Below are 24,581 nucleotides of genomic sequence, written 5' to 3'. Positions count from 1 at the left end.
TTGTCACTTGCCCTTCTCATGACCTTGATGAAGTCTATTAGCTCCTCCGTTTTATCCTCAGTAAAGTGCTGTCCCTTGTGCTGATAGCTTAGGAATGAGGCAGATCCCAAATCCCTGAGAAAAAAAGGCTCCATGCAAATACTACCTTTTTTCCCCTTCTGCGTGTATCTTACATTGTCAGTAGGTCTGTGACTAGGAAGTTATTCATATGACCTGAGTTACTCAAAAGTCCTCATCCATGTTTCTCCACTGAGGCTTTTACACCTGCTGCTCACTCTTTCCACCACTCAAGTTAATAGAGAAGAAAAGAGAGAGATTTTCTTAAAATCTCCTGTCTCTGCCCACATCGGGGCTGGAGCGCTTCTGATCATGGCGCCAAGATAAAACTACCACAGTGGTAGTGATCTGATTGGCTCACCTGCCACCCCCTAGCACAAACCAAAATACTGTCTTGAAATGTTTTACAGCTCAGCATTCACTCTTCTGTATTCCATTTGTCGTTTTCATATCTATAAGCTCCTTGGAATCAGGACAGTTTCCTCTCCTTGCGTCACATCTCCAAGTACATAGCAGAGCCTTCTGCCCCAAAGGGGACTCAAGAAATTGGCCAAAAAGCAATCCTAATTTCACACGGGAGTCAGATTTCCAAAGGTTCCTTATTTGTGAAAACCTGTGTCTATAGAAAGGAGGTGATTTCACATATCAGAGTCGCTAGTGCAAAAATGCCACAAGCACAGCCATGCTCAGGAGGTTGCATGAATAGATGCTTGTCTGCTCGGCCTTCCCGAGGGCCGTGGCCATGGCCACCCATCTACTAAGGACTGAGTGGCTCTGAGAGCGGCTCCCTTTCTAGACAGCGCTCTCATTCTGCTAGGACTGCACTGACGCTCTCTTAGTTAGAAATTACATTCAACGGTATTACAGTGTCCCAAATGAGTTCATTGCTTCTGAAAGCAACCACTGCAGCTTGTGAGGGATTCTTTTCACTTTCGTGACTTGCTTACATAGAAACTTTGTGGCCTAGACGGCACTATATAAGCACTGGCGCTAGGGAGCAGTGGTTTTGTCTCTGGTCTCTATGAACGAAACTCTTACTGTTAAAGGTCAATTATCCCAAAATCGGCCTTTAAATTACCCCTTAAATAAACACTCCTGTCCTAGGAGTGACACGAGGTTTCTCTGTTGGGGTGCCGACCTCTGCTTTAGGTACTGGCCTTGGAGCCCTTCCTCCCCTTCCAAGTGCTCTGAGCCTCCCAGCCTCCTACACCCTCCCAAATCCCGGATAATTGGTGCTTTCCCGGCTCTGCTGATTTGTTGGTCCACAATTAGGATTTATAAATAGCCCACAAAGAAAAACACCAAACAATTTGAAAATCTGCTTCAGTCTGTTCTGCATGGCAGTTTTTTTTTAATATGATGAGGCTACAGAAGCAAGATGGCAGAGACGAACTGTAGGAGGGAGGTGAGGCATGTCTGATGGCACCTGCTCAAAACGCGTCTTCCTGTTTAACAGAACAGTAGGTGAGCTCGGAGGAGGGGCATTTGTAAATGGTATTTTCTAAACAGTCAGTCATAGTGTTAGCATTTAAAGCTTCTTAAAAATCATCCTCTCAAAATAGGAAGAAACATTAGAGCTCTTATTTCCCTGGGGAAGATGCTGAGACCTAGAAAAGTTAGGCAATTTGCACCAAGTCATTCTTAGGCTTCTTGTTGTTGTTTTGGGCAGGATTTAAAATTTCCCAGGGCCCAGTAGCAGTTTGAACCGAGGCGCAGAGGAAGAATTTCACTTTTTCTCTTACTGGTTTTACTTTTCCAACTGATGATTATTTACAGCTTAAGAATAATCTTGGCTGGGTGATTGTTTTTTTCCCCAGATCCTTTTGAACGAAGCTCCTTTTCTTTCTCATACGTCAAGTACAGCCACAGCCTCCACATGGCTCCTGTTGTTGAGTTCATGTGCCAGGAAGAAAGATGAAGGATGGAGTCCCATCTTTCCGACCGGGACTCAAAGCTGTTACGGAAGCAGAGATTTGGCTTTCTTGCAGCTTCCCGGATGGCGCTGCGGGCTGAGGCAGGGCTGTCTTTCCCCATTCTGCAGGCTTTGTGCCCATCTGCTCTCTGGGACTGTCACAGATCGGCCGCATGAATCTCGGGACGGATGCCAGTACCTTCAAGTTTTATACCATGTGCGGCCTCCAAGAGGGCTTTGAGCCTTTTGCTGTCAACATGAACCGAGACGTTGCCATGTGGTTCAGCAAGCGCCTGCCAACGTTTGTCAATGTGCCAAAGGATCACCCGCATATAGAGGTAACCTTACACGGCGTCATGGGTGGCCCTGGCAGCGCAGGTAGGCCAAGGCACTAATCAGCCACTAATGCTCCTGTCATCACTCAGCTGCCTGCCGACGTCAGGCTCTGGCTGCTTCCCAGCCACCTCCCCACTGGCCCACAGAGCTGCAGTTGCAGACATCTTAATTGGGGCAGCTTAGTGGCATCTTACAAATGGCAGCCACCTTTCAGATACCACCTTGCTGATCAGCCCCCAAGCCTGTGGGCCACTGTGTCTTCTCCATACGGTCCTGTCCCGATATTGTCATAGTAATACAATATTCAGAGACCTTAAGTGTTGTTTCCCTAAGAAAGTTCAGTACCTATACTTCAGATGATATGTCCTAGACAGGATTCTTCTATGCTCAGATTTTGATGTCTTTTAGGCCCTGTTTAATTTCTACAGAACCATTTCTAACATTTTAAGCTGAGGTGTCATAGTTCGTTGTGATGGCTTCCATCTTGCAGGGGGAGCTGAGTGGAGCCAAAGCTTATAAGGAGCCTGATTTGGGTTCTGGTTCTACATCTACTTGCCTCTGTTTTGCCTGTGCCCACCGTGGTTTTTGTGCGGTGTGTATTAGGGGGGAAGGGAGGCTAATGGAAAGTCAGACAACCAACTCCATTGAAGCATTAGATTCAATGGCTTCCTTCCACCTGACTATAAGTTCCCTTAACTCACCTTCCAATCTAAACTCAACAAACATCAACTCTTAATACCCCCGCTTTCCCCCACAGTCTGACACAATAGAGACTTGTATTTCTGACCCCTGTCTGACCATGACTTTAGAAAGCTGGCTCATAAACTTTGGGAGATCATGAACCCCTTTGACAAACTGATGGAATCTCGAGACCCTCCACTTAGAAAAATCTACAAACCACACAAAAATATTTAAGCATACTCAGACCCCAGGATAAAAACTAGCCTCCAGAATGCAGAGAGAAATGCTTAGATCATACGCACATTATTATTATAAGTTTCGGTTGACTTCTTCTTCCCCCCACACACACTTTAAAAATCCAGTTTTGATTTTTCTTCCTCCAACCACTTTCCCTGTAATGCTTGTGCCCTGCCACTGGGAATCTCCCCAGTACTTGAAGGGGCCTCGGGAAGCCTCAGCAGTCAGGCTGTGGCTGTGGCAAAGATAGGAAATGCACTGGTGGGAGACACAGCCCCCCAAGGTAGCTGTGATTTCTCTTTTGAACTTTGGACTTTCTGGCTCCCTCCCCCATAGATATTCTCATGCCTGCTGACAAGGGAAGTCTTTGGAAGGATTCTCTTCTTTGGCCACTTGCCCCCAGACCTCAAAGGTCAGCCTCAGTGGACACCATGCTACGTCATCCAGATACTCCCCCCTGTCTTGCACCTACTTGTTCTCTACCGTTGACATTGCTGAAAACCCAGTGTACAGGTCTTTCCACTTCTAATTTCTCTAGCCAGAGGTAGATCTGTTATTTTCCATAGGGCAGAGTCCAAGTGATGATAACAATGGTTTGGTCATCACTGGCGACAACTTTTATAGGTCGCAAAAAAGCCTTGACATATGTAATGTCACTGAGGGAAGGATGATCAGGGTCAAGGTCAGGCCCTCAGGTGTCAGGTAAGGACCCATGGTGTTTCCAGGTCGTGAGGATCGATGGCACCATGGACAGCCCTCCATGCCTCAAGGTGACCCACAAGACGTTTGGCACACAGAATAGCAATGCCAACATGATCTACTGCCGCCTGAGCATGCCCGTCGAGTGCCACTCTTCCTTCAGCCACAGCTCCTGTCTGGACAGTGACGCTTTCCAGAAAAGGTGAGGGCGAGACAGAGGTGTTCATTTTGTCTGCTGTAAAGTTGGCTTTCCGTCTGTCTGTTTCTTACTCTACCTCAGCACAACTAGAACTCAGAGGGTAGGGTTCTCTCTGCTTCCAGCCAGGCAAAGAAATGAGGATGAATGTGTACACCCACGTGTGCATGCTCGTGCATGTGTGTCTGTGCAGTGCATAGTTAGGGGACCAACCAGGCCAAACAGGGTGACATCTCGTGGAAAAGTTTCTACTCTTCTGGAGCCCTCTGAATCCCTAGCTTCCTTGCAACCTACAATTACTGTTTTTGGAGTAAAAGGAGGAGATGCAATTGTTGTTGCCTTTGTGTGAAATTTGAAGCTTCTGGAGGCAAATGCTGCCTTTCTTGGCATAAGTATGTCTGATGTCCAACCCAGCAACTGTGTGACTCTTGAGTAAGGTGGCTTCTTCCTTCCTGATAAGGGATATATTCCTTGCTGTCTTTCTTTCCTTTAATGTCTTTTTGTAATCATTAATGTACGTCTGCCTGTCTGGAGCTGTCTGGTCCAGGTTTCCTCTAGAGTTTCACTCTCTCTCAAGCTTTAAACAAGCAAAGCTGCCTGAGAGAATGGGAGAATGTATCCAGAGGTATCCCTGCCTATGTTATTACAACTCCCCAGCCTCCCCCAGCTCGAACTTACCACTTGGGCTGCGGGACAAGAGTTAGAAGTCCTAGCCCTGGCTGGTGGTAGCAGTTTACAGAGGAACAAGTCCCAAGACCAGCTGGAATCACTCACGTATTGAAAATAGTTTCCTAAACTTGCCTCTATCGTTAAAGGTAGATCAATTGCCTGTCAGAATTGTGGGATTCTCTCTACAGCTTAACAACTAAAACATGGATTATCTTCCCCCCAGGAAACAGATGCACGAAATCCTCTCTCAAACAACAACAGTAAGTAAATGTGCTCAGTTATGATTTTAATTATTTGAGTCTTTGCAGTGCTTGGTTATATGCCCCTTACAGCAAAGACCTATCTAGAGATCCTCTTTAATTGCCAATTACTGTGTCTTTTAATATCCATCTTGATGCTTCCAAAACTCATCTACAGCATTTCTCAAATGGGGGAGAAACAACAGATATTCAGTACAAAGTGGAAGCTCTACCTAGAGTGTCTCATTGGGCATCGCTGTGTACTTTTGCCCATTTGCCACCAGGGACCCGGCACTGCCTTTCTGATTAAAATGAACATCATTTGGAGAGGGTGGGATCTTAATTTAATCCATCTGTTTGCTTCTTTATGTGAATTTCCATAAGTCAACTCTCCCTCTCTCTGAGCAGTGCCAGGAATAATGTTGAAAGCAATCAAATGAGAAGAGGGAGCCAGGGAGCCAGCCCAGAAGATGGAGGTTGCTTTTGGTCCCTTTTCTATAGCTAGACAGTGTCCGAAAACAATACTTGCTAACTTCTTTTTGCTTCTTTCACATTCTTCTTTTTACACCTGACCCCCCCCCCGCCAAAAAAAAAAAAAAAAAAATTCTTGAGAAGACATGCGTATCGCTCCTTCTATAAAATGATCCTGCAATCCCGAGTTCATAGGTTAGCTGCCATCAGGAAAGAGATCTTGCAAGCAGTGGTCACACAATCAGAATGTGCAGGGCATTGCGCGAGGCCCATTGCGTCAGCTTCCCACTCAGTTCCCACAGCAACCCCGTGACACAGACGATCTCATGCCCTCTGAGGCACAGAGAGGACATGTGACTTGTCCAAGGCCACACGATTAATAGCTGCCAGTGCCAAGTTTCAAACCCCATTTTGTCTGGCTAACCGTTTTATCTTTCAATCATATATATATATATATATATATATATATATATATATATATGACCAACTACAAATGAAAGTCATTTCATTAAGAATAAATGTGCTCAGTTTTATAAAGAAAATAATGAAGCAATCACTTACCTTAATGCTTTAGTTAGTATTATAACATAGGGATACATTTCACAACTGTTACGATACCTGCCAAAAACTGCTGTAATTCTCAACACTTTGTCGTTGAGCCTGGTGACCATACAAATCATGTTTGGCCACAATATAGGCTTTCTTTCGCAGCATCTTTTTCAAGACTTTCAAAAAGAGTATCCTGGACTTTCCTGGAGAAGTGGAAAGTGTAGCGGGGGTTCTCGGAGCCTCGACTTTCTCTCTCTGGGGGCCAAGACAGTGCCCAACTCTCCACAGCAGCCCAGGTCTGCCCTGAGGCCCAGGAGAGGGTTAGGGTTCTGTGCAGGTCATTCTAAGAAACTACTGTTTATTCCATCAGCAGCACTTTCTGAGAAAAGGGTGGTAGTTTCTCTGGATGCTAAAGCACAACGGTAAAGCGAAAAATAAGGAAGCCAAAGTCTCTAGTCAGCCCTTCCTCCAAGTCTAGAGCGCAATGCAATATACCTCTAGAACCACGTGTGCTTTTTAAGAAGAAAGGCCCAAGTGGGCTGCAGCATTATTTCTTCCTCCTGAGCATGCGCCCCCTAACTGGGGGCCACTCACTCCTCTGTGGTCTCTTTTCAGCAATGCTACTACGCAATCCGCATCTTTGCTGGACAGGACCCCTCCTGTGTCTGGGTTGGATGGGTGACTCCTGACTATCACTTATACAGTGAAAAGTTTGACCTGAGTAAAAACTGTACGGTGACTGTTACTCTGGGGGATGAAAGAGGACGTGTCCATGAAAGGTAAGGGGGCTTCTCACTCCCGTAAGCAGTCTTTTTCTCTCTAATCCCCACACCCCCAAAGAAGGAAACATCCAGCATCTGTTAAAAAGGGAAAGTGAAGCACAGGCTTAAAAATCCTTAAGTAAACGGTGTAGGGTCAGGGGATACTATGACAAGAGAAGTGTTATTAGAGAAAATAGCAATTTCATCACATATATAAAACACAACCCAGGGATGGGAGATATAAATGGACAATTGGGAGGTCTGGACTCCATCTCAGACTCTTCTCCGTGATTTCCTGGCAAGCCCTAATTTTTACAACTTCCAAATAAGACAGAGAAAGACCCCTGGGTGCTTGAAAGTAGTTACTTCAGAAGAAAAAAAAAGATGTACCACATCACACAGCAACCGATCAAGTCAAAACTCCATACCCCAAGAGTTTGTCATGGCTGAAAGCATGAAGAACATGAAAGAGACATTACAAATTCATGAATAATAACCACTGAATAGAAGTTAGGGAACTTCAGGGAAAGCACATTTAGGCGTACCCATGCCCTCCCCCCAGTCCATTGGTGCTGCCACCAGAGAAAGAATTCTTGGCCAGCTGTGCCCCAGAGGTGACCCAGAAGACCATGCCTTATTTCCACCTGACATTTAATAGACTCTTTCCCCATGCAGATATGTGTAGAGATATAATAAGTTGTGTCTCAAGATGACCTTTATCCCTACAAGTTCAGGAATGTTTTTGTAATCAGTGCTCTTTAGATGCTACTGGCTCATCAAAGGCCAGGGGTCAGGTAAATTGCTATGTCAGGGGGACCACTGTGGGCAGTGGTTAAGAGCACAGACTCTGGAAGCACACTGCCAGGATTTTAAACTGGGTTCCAATACTTAGTAGAGACGTGACTTTGGACCAGTCCCTTAACCTCCCTGGGCTCAATTTCCTCATCTATAAAATGAGAAAAATAGTTCCAGTTTCATAGAGTGTTATGAGGATTAAATGAGATCATACACAAAAATACCTAGAACAGTGCCTCAACCCATGCGCTCAATAAACATTAACTGCTATTATCACTGTTACTGCATGTCTGTCATGTTATGAGACCCAGAGTAGATGCTATAAACAACATCTGGTTTAGGTTGGAAAGCAAAGTATGTGAAAGTAGTTGACCACTCCAGACTTTCCTCTTTAACCAGAAAAACAAAAGGTAGACGTGCCCATCCCCACTGGATTGATTGCTCCAGTTTGCTGGCTGTGCCATGCCAGACAGATTATTTGATTTATCTGAGCCTCAGTGACAGCATTTATTGTGAAAATTAACTGACACAATTGGCACCTAAAATAAGACTCAGTACATAGTAGGTGCTCAGTAATTCTTACTTCTTTTTTCTCGTATAATAAGAAATAAATACAGGATCGATTTTCAGGCATTTCAGTTTGGGGCCCTTTAAAATACGACCAAAGTGTAGGCGTGTACACTTCACACTCCTACAGCTTTACTACATTATTAATTGAATTGCGTAGTAGACATCAGTGTACTTAGTACTCTAATCACTAAACAGCAGTAGGAACATGGCTGCCGTTTAACCTTTATGGAAAGCTAGCAACGGCTAGCACTCTGCAAGGAGCTGCTTGTGCTGGCCCTGCCTGGGGAGACTCACACTGAGGCATCAGCCTGAGGGGGCCCCAGACAGGAGGGGAGGACAGGAAGTGAATATGTTTACAAAGGGGATTTCCAGTCACAGGGAAAAGCGATAGATTTCTAGAGCAGGAAAGAACCTTGGAGAGTTCTTATCAACCCTTGGTTTTCCAAGGTCAAATTAGATGGACCTTACGATGTCTAAAGGGGCTGCTCTAGTATCAGGTAAAGTCCCTCTCTCATTTAACCTGAGACAGATCACTTCGTATTCCTTCAAGCGACTGGGTGCCTCAGAGGGCACGCCCCAGGGCCTGACTTAGGAGGAGACCCAATTGACTGCTCCTGGCCCACAGCCCTTGCAAGGGGTTCAGGGATCACCTGGTTCATGGTGCCACTTCTCTAAAGCCCACCCAGGATTTACAATCATACAATGAAGGTATCAGGCTTTGGAGCCTTAAAGGCTTTGGGGTTATTACAGTTGGCTTTTAAATCTAAATAATGGCACCTGTGCTAGAGTTTACATTCTGAGGGTTGGTAGACAGCCAGCTGAGAAAGGCACCCAAGCTGGTAGTTAGTGAAAAATGTAGGGGGGCCGACTCCAGGGAGCTGGGAAGGGCAGGATACTGTATGTCGGGGAGGTGGGAGGCCATCAGAGACAACCCCACCTACTTTGCAAGTCTGCCCCGGCCCAGGCCTGCCATCCTAAGGAATGTGGCTTTGAGTTTCCAAGTGTCTTACAGACTTTTTGTCCTGACACTGGACTAGTACTCTGAACACAGATTTTTGTTTCTGCCTCATACCACATGCCTGAGTCCGCCTTTGGTGGTCACCCTCTCTGTGCGTCCATTTCCCATCTCTAAGGTGGGAATACTACCGTCCCCATTATCTGTTTCAGAGGGGTGAACTGACATGGAGCCTAGAAACAGATACCTGAACGTAACACTTTTTGGACCAAAGTAGCCCAATAGATTGCCAAATCCCTAAACTGAGTTGTTCATGCCTGAGGAAACTGGCTTGAAGCTGAATGAATTTATTTAAGAGAAAAAGTGATTGGGGGCAAACTGGAAAGCCTGGGGTATTTCCTCCCAGAGTCCTGATTGCAAACTGTCCCAAATCTGTCCCAAATCTGATTCTGTACCTTTCATCTCTTTGGCTCCTAGTGTAAAGCGCAGCAACTGCTACATGGTCTGGGGTGGGGACATTGTGGCCACTTCCCAACGATCAAGTCGCAGCAATGTGGACCTGGAGATCGGCTGCCTCGTGGATCTGGCGATGGGCATGCTGTCGTTCTCGGCCAATGGGAGAGAACTTGGCACCTGCTACCAGGTACAGGTGGCTTCTAGGGCCGAGACAATGACGTCCCTGGCCTGGGTGCCTAGGGTTCTGCTCCTCATTCTTCTCCATACTCAGCATCCCCACCAGAGCATGCATGGGATGAGCCCATGGGGCCCATAAACCATCTCGGGAAACAAACAAACAAAAGAGCAAAGTGGCTTCATTTCAGTACAGAACGGGAAAAAAATGGGAGAGGGGCAGATGTCATATTTATTGGTTGATCAGATATACTGGTCCTCTTTCTAGAAGACGAGGAGTTTTTCCGTGGTGGGCTCTAAAAAGGTTATTCATTTATTCCATAAATGGTTCTTGTGCAACTTTTATGTTACCTGCGCTATAGAAGATGTAAAGTTTAAAAGGTGCACAGAGGTACTCTCCGCTTTAACGAACATCGATGCTCAAAATATAGACCCATAAAAACTGATTAATTTGCCAGGGAGTATTCCCTTTGCAAAAGGTGATTCTCATTCCCTATGGATTTATATAAATATGCGTTTATATAAATAATGTTTCCCTATTTTGTTGACTGTGAACTCTGCTAGAACTACTCAGGAAAACCATCAGTTGTACACATGTCAGTTTACCTGTCATTAAGCACGAGAAACCTGATTTCCTTTAAGCAGGATCTTCGTCTTTGATGGCCAGGTAGGCTTGGGAAATTGCCACATATTCTATCCTCCTTTTGAAGTTTTGCAATAAACATCAACTTTGAGAAATACTTTAGAAAGAAACCTGCCTAACCAGGCACTTCTCAAGTTATTTAACCAAAAAAAAGCTTTTTTGTTTGCCTTTTTTTTTTTTTTTTAACTTTAACAGTTACTAGTGTTCTATAAGCCTAGACTTCTACCAAGCATACCTGGGAAAAGCTAAAATAAGGAGTTTAATTTCTATATTAAACCTTGACACTCCAAGGGTAGAGTGGAGAGTCTCATGTATGTGTGGACAGATAGTGTTATCCAAGTTCAGAGAGGGAAGAGCTCTCCTCCGTTGAGAGGGGTCTGAAAAGTGTTCATGGTGGAAAAATCTTGATTTTGAAGTTGGAGAAAGAAAAAAAGAATTCGTCCACTTGGAGAGAGGGGAGTATACTAGGTTGAAAGAATGGCACAGGAAGCACTAAGGAAATAGGGAAGCATACAGTATTATGTTTGAGGAACAATGGACAGACTAGTGTGAGGCTTTATGATGAGTGGTGAGAAAGTCATTTAGAAAGGTAGGGAGGTATTGACAGGGAATGAGGAACTCCGGGAAGGTTGCTGACCCAGGACAATGGTACGGCAGTAGTGAAGGAAGCTTAGCTAGCTACAGCAGATTAAAAGCATCCTGCTATGTAAATGGATGAAACCCTAAATTTTAGAACTAGCCCCAGGTCACAGCCTCCAGGCTGAAAAGCCGCTTGGCAGCCATTTGTCTGGCCTGTGGTTGGAGAGATGGCGTCTGAAGGGGAGAGATAGAGTAGTTGCCCCAAATCTGAAATGTTTGGTGACCAAGAACAGAGAGACCGATCCCTTTTGGGGGCCTGGGGACAGCCTGCTGGTATGAGGCAGCTGCCTCCTCTCCAGTACCTCCTTCTCCTCCTGGCAAAAAGTGGAATCATCAACCCACGCAGCAGGCTTGGTCCAGCAGCTGGGGCCCCACCAGCTGTTCCCAGAAAAGAGGCCTTTTCGAAACCAGACATTGAGGCTGAATGTAAGATATCCTTCTAATACTTGCTCAAGATTCTACCTTCCCCCCAGCCCCCTGAGAATGCTTATATCCATTACTGCTGTCCTTCAGAATCCATTAGCTTTTTTCCCATTAACTTCTGAAATGAGCTTGACTGAGGGGTCCTCCCTGAGCTGCAGAGAGCTCTGAGGCATCTAATAACTTTTAAGGCTAGTTGGGCTTCAAAGGTCCCTAAATAAATAAATAACCCATGGCATTCATAGCAGCAGTACCTGGCCTGCCTCAGGGAAGAGAAATTCACGAGATGTTACAACAAAGAGCAGGACACTGCTGCCATTTTCATTCTATCTTTCACAGTAGTTTCTGGGTGACATTGGGATAGTCACTTGTTTTCTCTGAGCTGCATGTTGGCACATACCCCCGGGACACCTGCCTCTACTCCATGCATATAAATCCTGATTTCTCCCTTCGGCTTCCTGCCTCCCACAGAGGAATGTGTCTGTGAGTGCAGAGCGTGTGCCAGGCCTCTCTGCACCAGAGCCCTGGGGAGGCTCACACCCAGCCAACCCCCTTTTCATTCCAGGCGTCAGGCGAGACGCTAAAGTGTCCAGCTGTACATCTGGTCCCCCAGCAGTGGGATAATTATTATTCTGCAGTGATAGCCATTTTCATTTTTCAATTATCTCGAGAGGAGCAGAGCAGCAATATTTATACACTGGCTTTCTATTCAGATAGGACCAGTAACCAAAATAATGAGAGAAGGATTCTCTCCAACAATATTTTTTGAGTTCCCCATTAAATACTGCTATGTAATTTGAATACCTTTTTCTGTCCCTTGTAATGTAATCACGGGTGAAATTAGAAATAAAATGTATGTTCAAGACATACTATTCCTCGGTAATTGACAGCCCAGACACACTGCTCTGAGAAGTTGGCCGGCTGTAAGATTCAGATTTACAAAGGGGTTAGTTTTCAGTTCATGCCAGTTAGTATACCCTGATCTTCACACATAATTAGAAATAGAATGTCTGGATCAGCCAGTGATAAAATGTACCTTAAACACAAACGGAAAAATATCTGGGACTTCACAGCAGCCCCAAATCTGGGCTCACTGCTCATTCCATTAAACTGTAAGTTCCCCATCCAGCGTATAAAGTCCTTGAGGGCAGAGGCCTTCTCTCACGTTCACTGCTGTATCCCCTGTAGGTGAAACACCTAGTGAGTGTTTGCTAAGTATTTGTTGTCAAACTGCCCAACTCAGCTATGAAGCCACTATATTCGTTTTTTAGTTGCTGCCTAACAAGTTACCACAAAATTAGCAGCCTTAAAAAGCATCCGTTTATTGTTTCGCAGTTCTGCAGATTTGACTGGGTTTTCTGCTTAGGTTCTCACAAGGCCAAAATCAGGGTGTTGGCTGGGCTGAGCTGCCTCTATCTGAGACTCTGCAGGGAATCCACTCCAAGTTCGTTCACATTGTTGGCAGGGTCCTGTTGTGGTTGGAGACTGAGGTCTGAGGTCCTTGTTTCCTTGCTGGCCATCAGTCAGGGCCACTCTCTGCTCCCAGAGGTACCCACATTCCCTCTCACATGGCCGCTTCCATCTTCAAAGCCCCAAGGGCATATCCAACTCTTGTCATGCTTTGAATTCACTGACTTTCCCTTCTGCCCCGAGAAGGAGAAAACACCTACCTTTTAAGTGTGCATGTGACTAGATTAAGCCCACAAGGATAATCTCTATCTTATGGTCAACTGGTTAGTAGCCTTTCTTACCTCTGCACAGTTCCTTCTGCCATGTAACGTACATGATCACAGAAATAACCCCAGGAGTCATGAGGGCATCCAGGATTCTACTTACCCAGTCACCATTTTTAACCTTATGTACACCCATCATGAGCCCACACTTGTGTTATCTTTCTATTATAGTGACTGAAGAAAAAGTTCCTCAGTTCATCGTGATGCGGTTGTACTCTGCAGGATAGAAATACACCTACCCCAGGGCATCCTAAAGGCTTTCAGAGCACGTCCTCTTTGCAGGGAGTTTCGAGGAGGGCCTTGGCATTTGGCTGGGTAGTTTATGAAGTTTGCAGGATCCGGTCCTGAGGAACCTGAAAATGGGCCACCCTCTTCAGCCAGTAGCACTCTGTACCACTATGATTTAGGGCAGCACAGGGAACTTGCAGCTGAATACACCTCTCTCTCCCTGTGAGCACAGACTCATGAGCTGGTCCAGGTGCAATTTCCTCAGCCTCCAGAGCTCCCCTTGCATCAAAGTGTGATGACTTGAGGTTTTCGCGATGTCCTAGATGCCACTCAATGGGTATTTGAGAAATCTAGGGCCAGCCCAGGTGGATTTTAGCCACCTTACGGCCAAAGTCCCACCAGCATCAGATCAGAATGTCCTATGTATAGCTCTCACCACTGTAAACCCAAAGCCTGGCACAAAGCAGTTGTATGACAGGCACTAAATAATCGTTTGTGAAACATCCGTAACAAAGCTTCTTTCAGACATAGCGAGGCAGTTCTAGCCATCCTGTCCCTATACTTTGGTTTTACAGACACTTATCCACTCTTATCATCCATGGGTACCTGAAGCACTGGGGATGAAGTAAACGTTTGCCCCTGAACTCTGAGCCCACTGCAGTGTGCTGGAATGACCGTGTGCCAGATACAAGGCTGGGGTGTAAGCAGTCTTCCCTGCTTCTTTTAAGTTGCAGCCCTTAAAATGTGTGTTTTTAGAAATCGTATCTCTAAATGCATCGAAGCAGTTCGTTATGTAAAGGAAGCCTGTAACAAATACCCTGACAAAAAGAAAATTCACTGGATTCATATTCTATTACCACATAACAAATTACCATAAACGTAGTGACCTAAAACTGCATTCATTTATTGTATCATAGTTTCCACGGGTCAGGAGTCAGGGCACAGCTTGGCAGCGTCCTCTACTCAAGATATCACAAGGCTGCCATCAAGGGGTCAGCCTGGCTTTGTTCTTTTCCGGAGCTGCGGGTCCTTTTCCAAGCTCACGTGGCTGTTGACAGAATCCAGTTGCTTGCATTCGTAGAACTGAGGCTCCATGTCTTTCTGGCTGCAGCCTCGTGAGATTCCCTGGCATTCCTTCTCACATGTTCCTCTCACAACATGGAGTTTACTTCTCCACGGCCAACGGGAGAATCTTTCTTTCCAGTCTGCTGAGATGGAGTCTGATATAATGTGACCTAATCAAGGGAATGACAGTCCTTTCACTTTTGCCGTATTATGTTTGCTAGAAACAAGACAGGCTCTAGGGGAGGAGATTAGATGACGGGGTGACTCACGGAGGAGGTGGGGCACCTTAGGGTAGGTCCACAACACCCAATATCCCCTAATTTGGTGAGTCGGGAGAGTTGCAAGAATTTCCTAATGTCTGAATTTGCTTAAAGGCAGAGTACGTCAGTTGGTGGAATTAACTGAATTCCTTCCTCCATGGCCCTCCAAGTCTGATCAACAGCCCGCCATCAAAGTTAGCAAATGATAAATGGAGCCCCAATGTCATAAATAAATAAATCCACATGCCTCATCTAAGTGGCTGCTAAAAGACCGTCAGTGAATCCACACCATTTACTGTAAGAGCTAGAATCATAGAGAGAAGGGGGTGGAGACAAGTCCAGAGGAACCAAATGAAAGGAGAGGTTTGAGAGAGGAGACAGGCTCTGGAGGCAGCCTCTTCCTGTTATTCTAGGGAAGCACCTCAAGGCCCCTGCCTGCACAGCAGCAAGTCTTAAGTGTGCGGATGATTTCTTCTTCCAGGGACTTGGGCAATCTCTGAAGAAATTTTTGATTATCATGACTGGAGTGGGGGTGGATAGCACTCATGACATCTGGTAGGTAGAGGCCAGGGATGCTGAAAATATCTTGCAATGGACAGCCCACATAGGAAAGACCCAGCCCAAAGCATCCATAGTCCCAGGGCTGAGAAGCCCTGCTATAAAAGGCCTCCTGTGCTTGCCTGACCAATGTCTATTCACCTTCAGAAATAATACTGAAGTCACCACCCCATCTTTAATTATTAATATCACCTCCTCTGGGCAGGTGTCTCCTGCTCTCTGAAGAGCCAGTACATCTCATTGTTCCGTGCCCAGGCATTGCCTTTGGTGGCAAGTTAGTGGCTCCCATCTGTGACTGTCCTCCTGAGCACTGGAGAAAGCTGTTGGCTTCAGTTCCATGAACGAGAGAATGAAATGCTGTGAAATGGTGCAGCCCCAAGCAGGGAGAGGGAGAGAGTGTGGGACATGAGGAGCAGTGACAATACCTGCCAGTAGGGACCAGGTGTCTGAGAATTTCTGAGCAGGGGAGAATGACCAGCCAGTGAACTGTCCTCTTGCAGCTTAAGTTAGAGTGAGAGCATTCATTAAAACACCCAATGACGTAGCCACCTGTGATTTTATAATTTGGGGCAAACCTCTCAATTTGTTTTGGTTTCCAGGTAGAACCCAATACAAAAGTGTTTCCGGCAGTCTTCCTGCAGCCTACGAGCACGTCTTTGTTTCAGTTTGAACTTGGGAAGCTGAAGGTATTTATCTGTCCCCTCATCTAATGGCTATGATAAGAGAAGACATACTGACCATTAGGGGGGAAATCTCAGGACTCAGAAAACAGGGGAATCTGTCACTCCCTCACTTCTCATCCCACCCCCACCCCCACCCCCAGACTCCTACACTTGACTGTGAAATTCATATGACAGAACATAGGTTCTCATTTTCCCCTTCTACTCCTGTTGGGTACTGAAATAATTCGTTAAAGCTCATATAAACTGTTAGAAAAGGTCTTAATTAATGCTGGTAAAGTCCTTGCAGGTCCCTGGATACATTTGTCTCTCTTGAATTTACACTAATCCTGTTGATCATCATGGGCCAGGCACATTATCCAGCCACAGAATGTCTTGCATGTGTGCTCTCCTCTCGAATGCCTCTCTGCCTTGCCCCAGAATGCAATGCCCCTGTCGGCGGCCATATTTAAGAGTGAGGAAAAGAACCCAGTCCCACAGTGTCCCCCGCGGCTGGACGTCCAAACCATCCAGCCCGTGCTCTGGAGCCGCATGCCCAGCAGCTTCCTGAAGGTGGAGACCGAGCGTGTGAGCGAGCGCCACGGCTGGGTGGTGCAGTGCCTGGAGCCCCTGCAGATGATGGCACTCCACATCCCCGAGGAGAACAGGTAGTGGAGGGGCCCGCAGAGGACGGGGCAGGCCCGGGAGGCAGTGAGGCAGGGTCCAGCAAGCCCAGAAGGGAAGGAACACCATCCTCACTGGCCAAGGGCCCTGCTGAGTCCCAGGATGACTGTCGATTTCCCCAAAGCCTCAATGTGTCTCCTTTCCCTTCCCCACTTCCGGTATTTACTCAGAAACAGCAGGATATTCAAGGGGATTTGCCTGCCTCAGGGCCTTCACTGTAGCTCCATGTGCCTGCATTCAGGAACACTGCCATGCCTTTAATTAAAAACCCTACTGTGACTTAAAATATATGTTTATTGATGGCAAGAAGGGGACGAATGGGGCATATCTCGCTTGCTTAGAGAACAAAGAATCAGGCTCCTGGCCTCCCCTCATTAAGAAGCCCTCTGGATCATGGCCTGGGTTCAACCCTGACTATGTCATTTTCTGGCTACTTGGCGTTGGGTAAGTTAACTTCACGCACTCCACGCCTCAGTCTCCTCATGGATACAGTGGGATAAATGCCCACCCCAAGGATTGCTGGGAGCGGGGGGAAAAATGAGGTTGTGTAGGTAAAAATCTAGCACAGTTTCTGTGTGTAGTATGAAGTAAGTTCTATTTTTATGGATATTACCCCTTGAGCTCTTGGACTAAAAAAATAAAGTAATAGAGGGTAGAGGTATTTGATCCCCGCATAGTTCCCTTTTAGATATTCTATTGGGTCCTGGACAGCAATAGGAGAGCCATGGAAGCTAATTGCAAAGGGTCTCCAGATCCAGGGGGAGGAGCAAGACAAAGTGGAAAATCTAAGTAAAGATCAGAGCCCACACCCTAGGCCCCCACAAACGAGGGAGCAACACACAGGCAAACAGACCTCTAAAGTCAGGGAGGAGAAAGTGAATTGATTGTGTTCCCTCTCTGGACAAGAGTGCAGTGTGTTAGTTTTCAGGGGAAGGGAAGCCCCATGAATGATGGGAGATTGGAGGTTGTACAGGTGATGTAAAAGGTAGAGTGATGGAGGGCTTCATCTCCATCTTCTGAGGGCCTCTTCTGTCAGGAAACAGGGGGTCCCCTTGAGCCTACAAGTGAAAGGACCAAGTCACCTCTGTCATATACCTTAAAGTTTTTCAGTGTTGAGATTTGGGGTTTTTCCCTAATAAGGAAGACTTTAATGTTTAGTAAGCTAGGATCTTTTTTAAGTCTTACAAACTTTTGAGACCCTTCAAGTTAAACATGGTGGGTTATCAGGAACTGGGACGTGGACCAGAACTGGGAGAGGAATAATGACCTATAAGGGAGAGTGGGGCAGAGACGCCTCCATCCTTCTAAACCCTGTCTTTCTTCATGGTGTTGGGTGAAATCCCTGGGGATTCATAGAGCAAAACTCTGCTGAATTCTGGCACACTTTTCTCCCTGTGGAGTGGTTGATTGCTTGTGTCATTCATTGTCAGGTGTGTGGATATCCTGGAGCTCTGTGAGCAGGAGGACCTCCTGCAGTTCCACTACCACACGCTGAGACTCTACAGCGCTGTGTGTGCCCTGGGGAACAGCCGAGTAGCCTATGCCCTGTGCAGCCATGTGGACCTCTCCCAGCTCTTCTATGCCATTGATAACAAGTACCTCCCCGGCCTGCTTCGGTCTGGTTTCTATGACCTGCTCATCAGCATCCATCTGGCCAACGCTAAGGAGAGAAAGCGGATGATGAAGAATGAGTACATCATCCCCATTACCAGCACCACCAGGAAAATCCGCCTGTACCCAGACAAGTCCAAGAGGCATGGGCTGCCTGCCGTCGGCCTGAGAACATGCCTCAAGCCAGGGTTCAGGTTCTCCACCCCTTGCGTTGTCAGGACCAGTGAGGAGCACCAGAAGCAGAGCCCCGAGATCCCCTTGGAGAGTCTCAAGACGAAGGCACTGAGCATGCTGAGAGAGGCTGTGCAGTGCAGTGGGGCTCACATCCGGGACCCTGTTGGGGGGTCTGTGGAGTTCCAGTTTGTGCCTGTGCTGAAGCTCATTGGAACCCTGCTGGTCATGGGGGTGTTTGATGATGATGACGTTCGGCAGATCCTCCTCCTGATCGACCCCTCTGTGTTTGGAGAGCACAGTGGGGAGACCGAAGAGGGAGCAGAGAAGGAGGAAGTGACTCAGATAGAGGAGAAGGCAGTGGAGGCTGGGGAAAAAGCCAGCAAGGAGGCTCCAGTCAAAGGCTTGTTACAGACCCGATTACCGGAGCCTGTCAAGCTGCAGGTAACTTGGGGCCCTTGGAAAGAGCTGAGGAGGGAGACAGTACAGCCAGTGATGAGGCTGGGACTGCGGACACTGGCCTCAACCTGGAGGGTAGCAGAGATGCTCAGAGTACCCATCGGTCATGCTCATTTCTGATACGGAATGTACTCCCTAAGTCTCCCCAAGACAAAACAAACATGCCGACACTTATCAGTGAGGCCTGTGCTTTAGTATTGTTTTTTGTGTACCAGCGATGGATTTGTCCTGGTCTTATCTTTTACCCTTTGGGACTAAAGGGTTCATTTGTGAGATCCTGTCTAGAGAGGGCAAGGAGCCTTTGGCTGTGGAGTACATCAAAGGCACTGGCTCATCGAGTGACCACACTCATCACCCGCTCTCATTTATTACCTGCTCTGATCACCAAGCCGATGTTCCACTAGCATTCAAAGAAACTGCCATTTGAGCTAAGGAAAAGGTCAGGCTCATGTAGAGCTGCCCCCTGGGCATCACCTAGGAAACCTCAACGCTTCCTAAAACACACTCTTAGCAGATGTAAGCTAGCGTCAGGGACGCACTGAAGACAATAACTTTAGTCTTCTGGGCACTGAGAAAAGAGAAGTGAAAATGAGTAGAGTAGAACAGTCTGCCTCACAGAGTGAGCCTGGCTCAGGCATCTCTGGATTTCAGTTTCTCTCCTCTGCCCCTTACCTACCAATATAAACTTGCCCAGTCAACAGCCATGAGAATCTTAGCTTTATGATTTGTGAGATGTAAATGACACTATAGTAAACCACAAGATTAAAATGCATTTTTATAAAATGTAGTATGAAAATGTTTTATAAAATGTACTACAATAATCTGCAGTTGAAGCTCTCTTATCCAATGTGATTGGATTGGTAGGTGGTCAGTTAATCAAAACATTGAATATAGAAGAGTAGCATAACAAATTTTACATATATACCTTAAACCTTGTATTAAAATACATATGTGCTATTCTAATATAGGGCTAATGTGAGTCTCTGCCTGGCACATAGCCTTCTCTTGCACATAGATGACACCTGTCATGCACCATCTACAATTGCCATTTGGGGATCTTTAAAGTAGATTGCACATTTAGAGGTAATTGGAAAGCTGAGTGCAGAATGCTTCTAGATTTTTATGATTTCCCACAATTTATTGCCTCACACCCAATTTTTAGCATTTTTTTTTTTTAAACTTGCCTTTCACAGATGTCCCCTAGTCATTCAACTTAGTTTTCCTATTTCATTGGCTCATATAATTGTTTTTTTCTCTTTGGAAATGTATTTATTTTTAAGAATTTTATTAAAATATAGGTAACATACAATATTATTTTAGTTTCAGGTGTGCACCATAGTTATTCCACAGTCATGTACCTAAAGAAGTGATCACCATGATAAGCCCAGCAAGGCTCATATAATTTTAAGTTAAATGTTGTAATTATAATCACAAGTATGATGCATATGCTCTGCGTCCTCGTTCACCTGGCAGGAGCAGAGGTGTGCAGAGCCTGTGCAGCTAGGTGAGAGTCCTCCATCGCCCAGACTGACTAGAGAGAGTCTGGATCCCATGAGGGTTAAGTGGAGGTGGGTTAATAGAACTTTAATAAAAATATCAGGAATGCAGTGAGGATGAAAGGAGATAAAGTATGGCAAGTGCCTGGCAGAATGTCTGGCACCTACTGCTCAATAAGTCATGGCTATTGTTTTTCTTATTAGTAGTCTAATAGTGATAAGATTAGTAATGACAATCCTAAAGAGCTAATCACAGAAGAACAGTGCTGATAAACAGAAACAGTGGAAGCTGGAAGATGTCAGGAAGGAGCAGTGCTCACAGTGCCATTCGGTGATAGTTTCTGTACTGAGCTTAGAGCCCTGGAAGGACACTCTCTGAGAAATGCTGTTCTCTCTCTCTCTCTCTGCAGGCAGATTTACTCTGTCTTCAGTGAGCTTATTTCCCTGTTGTCCTCCTGGCCCTAGTAGTGAAGAGCTGGTCTCTGGATTCAGGCCAGCTTGGATTCAAGTAATAGCTCTATATCCTCCATGTGACACCGAACAAGTTGCTTAAATCGCCTAAGTCTCAGTGTTACCATCTGTAAAATGGGGATGCTAGGTGATTCACCAGTTCACATAAAGTATGATTATATTAGCATGTATGTGCACTTTTGTTCCAGATGTGTGAGCTCCTCAGCTACTTCTGTGACTGTGAGCTGCAGCACCGAGTGGAGGCCATTGTGGCATTTGGCGACATTTATGTCTCGAAGCTCCAGGCAAATCAGAAGTTCCGCTACAATGAGCTCATGCAGGCCCTGAACATGTCTGCCGCTCTAACTGCCCGGAAGACCAAGGAGTTCCGCTCACCCCCACAGGAGCAGGTGAGAACCCCTTTCTGAGTCTCCATCCCATTCCTATGGGAGAACTTGAACCCTACGGAAGAGGGCACGTGAGAGTTTCATGTGCGTGGAGCAGCCCCGAGAGCTGTAGGAGATGAAACACCGAGCAAAACACCGGGAGTCAAGCCTAGTCCTATGCTACTGACATCTGAGGAGCGCCTGCCAATTACTTTTTGAATAGGAACATATCCTTCCAAACAAAACTTCACATGGGGCAGGGTTTCCTCCTTCCCCTCACTCGCTCACACCTATGTCCCTATCACGAAGTCAAAGACCAGATCACTGTCAGGACCCAACTTGTACCCCAGCAAGGATCCACCAGTTAGAAAAATTTCTGTCCAATCCTTCCAGAAGTCACTACTCTCTTTCAGATCAACAAAATATGGTCACCGTTTCCCAGCGTATGAGAGTAGGTGCACAGTCTTACTCATTTAAATGCCTAAACTTCCTTGCCCAGTGACTGAGGCCCTCACAAAGCCCCCCAGCCCCATGAAGCCCCCCTGTCGCATGAGTGGGACTGAATAAGTGAATCCCTTTCTGTAAGGTATTGTCTTTGTTCTTTGCAATACCCCATCTTGTTGTCAGCCTTGCCCAGATGAGAAGGCTGCTTTAAAGAAACTCAAAATGCTGGTGAGAAACTTGCAAATGAGAGAGGGGAATCTTGTAGAATAAGAGTTTCCATTTGTCCCACTGTTCAGCTGCTCGCGTATATCCTGCAGGCTGCTTGGCCACAGCTCCCTAGGTGTTCAAAAGAGAAGAGAGATCTTTTAGTGAAGAAATTCATTTCCTGTCTCTGAAACCAGATCTTTGGATCTTATCTACATTTCATAATACAAGCAGCCTGTTCATAAATTGTTGCCGATGTGACTACCACCTTTTTATATTCATGGCACAACTTGGTCCAATTACTTTCCTAACCTATTTTGTAGAACATACATATTTATATTGGCTTAAAAATGGACCACATATCTTGGCTTTTAAAAGATTCACTTGAATGATACTGGCCTTGAAAAGAGCAGGCAAAGCTTATCATCTCTTTGCTGGAGGCAAAATGAGAAGGCCAGTTGGATTGATGGGAATAGGTCATTTTTACTGTGCCGAGGAAAATGTAGTGAGCTTGAATTACTCTTGAAAGCTTTACAAATGTTGTCAGACTGCTGTTAGAGTGGCAACAAGTGTGAGCGTTCCCCATTTCACTGGGAACTCATATTTGTGAATAATAAAAAGGCAGATGATGAGATTACAGCAAAGGTGATGGCTCAGTCCATGCCTCCCATTCAGGCTCCCCCATCACTGGCGTACGGCCTTCCTTGGGCACATCACCTCACTGTGCCACAGGTTCTTCAGCCACAAAAGGCACATAACGTTTGTGTCTGCCCCCTGCACCCGGGTTCTTGTGAGGATCCCAAGAGATAATTCATTTAGATTGCCTAGCAGGATACTTGCCGTACAGTAAACATTTTTTAAGTACTATGAGCTGTCATTCATTTTAGTGGTAGCGGTATTTGCAGTTGCCTCCTCCCATGTTCTGTGACTTTCTGTCAGTGACCCAGGAAGGAGAGTTTACGTGTGTTTGCTGGTATCTCCTATCCCAGCCAGCACTGGGTTTGTCCATCTAACACCATTCTCATGGATGTAGCTCACGATCCTGGCTCCTAGAAGGGTCATGCTGGCTCCCACCCTTTCTTTCCCCATTCTGCCTTCTTACCTTCCCTTCTGCCTCCCCAGGGCCTGCTGTCACTTCCTCCTTAGGCTTCTAAACAGTCCACTGAGCAATCATTTCAGACTCATTTCAGAAGGCCGTAACTCAAGAAATTCTTCCCTAATGTGTTAGACCAATGATTCTTGAGCCAACATCAGAAACCCCGGAAGGGCTTAATAAAACGCAGATGGCTGGTCCCACCTGCAGGGTTTCTAATTCAGTAGGTCTAACATGAGGCCCAAGAATTTGCCTTTTTAGCAAATTTCCAGGTAATGCTGATGCTGCTGGTCTAGGAATGAAAAGAAAGGGACATAACTGCTGTCAAACTCAGCTGTCCCATCTGCCACTCCTAGAGTATACATTTCCAGAAGGAACCTATCCATAAAGCTCTCTAAATAATTAAGAATTTAATATCAACAAAGGATACAGAGGATTTAGATCAGGTTCAAGGGAGAGCAATGCAAAATCACCTGAAAAATAGGATGCATAAGAATTAGAATGTTAAAACAGTGGTAGGACTATCTCATCCTTCTGTAACCTTTGAGGAGAAAAATAGAGGTTTTCAGCACTATATCCATACAGTACTCAGAGAGATAGAAAAAATTAAAATCTTGGGGGATGTAACTAAGTACAAGAATAGGTAAAACTAACATTAGTCCAATGGTTGTTGGCAAATTAGCCAAACATAGTTAGCAAGGCTTTCACTTTGAAAAGGGTGTCATTAAAGGGTACATAAGACCTGCAGCAGAAAATTCAGCTCACTCCCCTTTTTATTATAGTCTGACATTGGTGGGCCATGGCTTCCTAAGTGTTCCCGTGAAGATCTGTCAATAAAGAAATTAATTTTCTGACTCTGAATCCAGATCTTCAGATCCTATTTTTAGTCAATAAACCTATTGATGTATGCTGTTGATATAATTACCATAATTTAACATTGTGGAACAACTACAAAAATTGCATTCCCAACCTGTTTTATAAATTCTATGTTATTACAAACCATATCGCTACCTTCTTCTAAAAAATTGTTTACAGTAGAAGCTTTGACTAAGGGTCTTCCTAACAATATTCAATAAGGGGAGAGTTTAATAAACAATTGTGGATTTTTTAAACCTAGAAACCTAAGCAGAAGGAGAAAATACCCGTTTGCCTGGGTTTTCGGTTTCGCTGCCTGAGGCAGCAAAATGGAAAAGATTACCCTTGTCCATTTCAATCCCTCCAGATACTCACTGGCCTGGAGTCATAGGTCTGTGGGAAGAATTCAGACGTCCAGGAATCTGCGTGGGAAATGAATGACAGCTCTATGTTTACCAACTTTTCATTAATCTCTGATACCATGTCTTTCAGTTATTAAGGGAGGCAGCAAAGGAAGTACCTGACTTTGTCACCAACAGAAGTTGCATATTTTTTCATATCCTATTAAAGTGGCTATAATACCTTGAACTATCATTTACATCCATCACCACTTCAAGATCACAGTGGGTGCGAGACCTGCCACCAGATACTTGTGTTTAATGAGTTAATAAGCAAGTATATATGTTACTATGTCACAAATTTGTTTCTTATGATCTTGATAACAGGGTTTCAATATGATTGTTTCTCTTTGTAATCCTCTATACTT

At 45.6% G+C, this 24,581-nt stretch overlaps 1 protein-coding gene across 10 annotated transcripts in view; it reads left to right on the top strand.

The window, feature by feature from the left end:
• The window catches only part of RYR3 (ryanodine receptor 3), a 481,902-nt gene that overhangs the window by 300,096 nt on the left and 157,225 nt on the right, over positions 1-24,581 (top strand). For all 10 annotated transcript variants that reach the window (XM_088797123.1, XM_088797126.1, XM_088797122.1 and 7 more), the window contains 9 exons: positions 2,099-2,307; positions 3,949-4,124; positions 5,011-5,047; positions 6,662-6,825; positions 9,605-9,770; positions 15,903-15,989; positions 16,404-16,630; positions 18,077-18,872; positions 21,043-21,243. In XM_088797123.1, coding sequence (XP_088653249.1) covers positions 2,099-2,307; positions 3,949-4,124; positions 5,011-5,047; positions 6,662-6,825; positions 9,605-9,770; positions 15,903-15,989; positions 16,404-16,630; positions 18,077-18,872; positions 21,043-21,243 — 2,063 coding nt within the window. The remainder of the gene's footprint in view (positions 1-2,098; positions 2,308-3,948; positions 4,125-5,010; positions 5,048-6,661; positions 6,826-9,604; positions 9,771-15,902; positions 15,990-16,403; positions 16,631-18,076; positions 18,873-21,042; positions 21,244-24,581) is intronic.

This window comes from Rhinolophus sinicus, chromosome 3, assembly GCF_057876585.1.
Source record: "Rhinolophus sinicus isolate RSI-liver-muscle chromosome 3, RSI-T2T, whole genome shotgun sequence".
NCBI classification, from domain to species: domain Eukaryota; kingdom Metazoa; phylum Chordata; class Mammalia; order Chiroptera; family Rhinolophidae; genus Rhinolophus; species Rhinolophus sinicus.
This window is presented reverse-complemented; position numbering and strand designations above follow the sequence as displayed.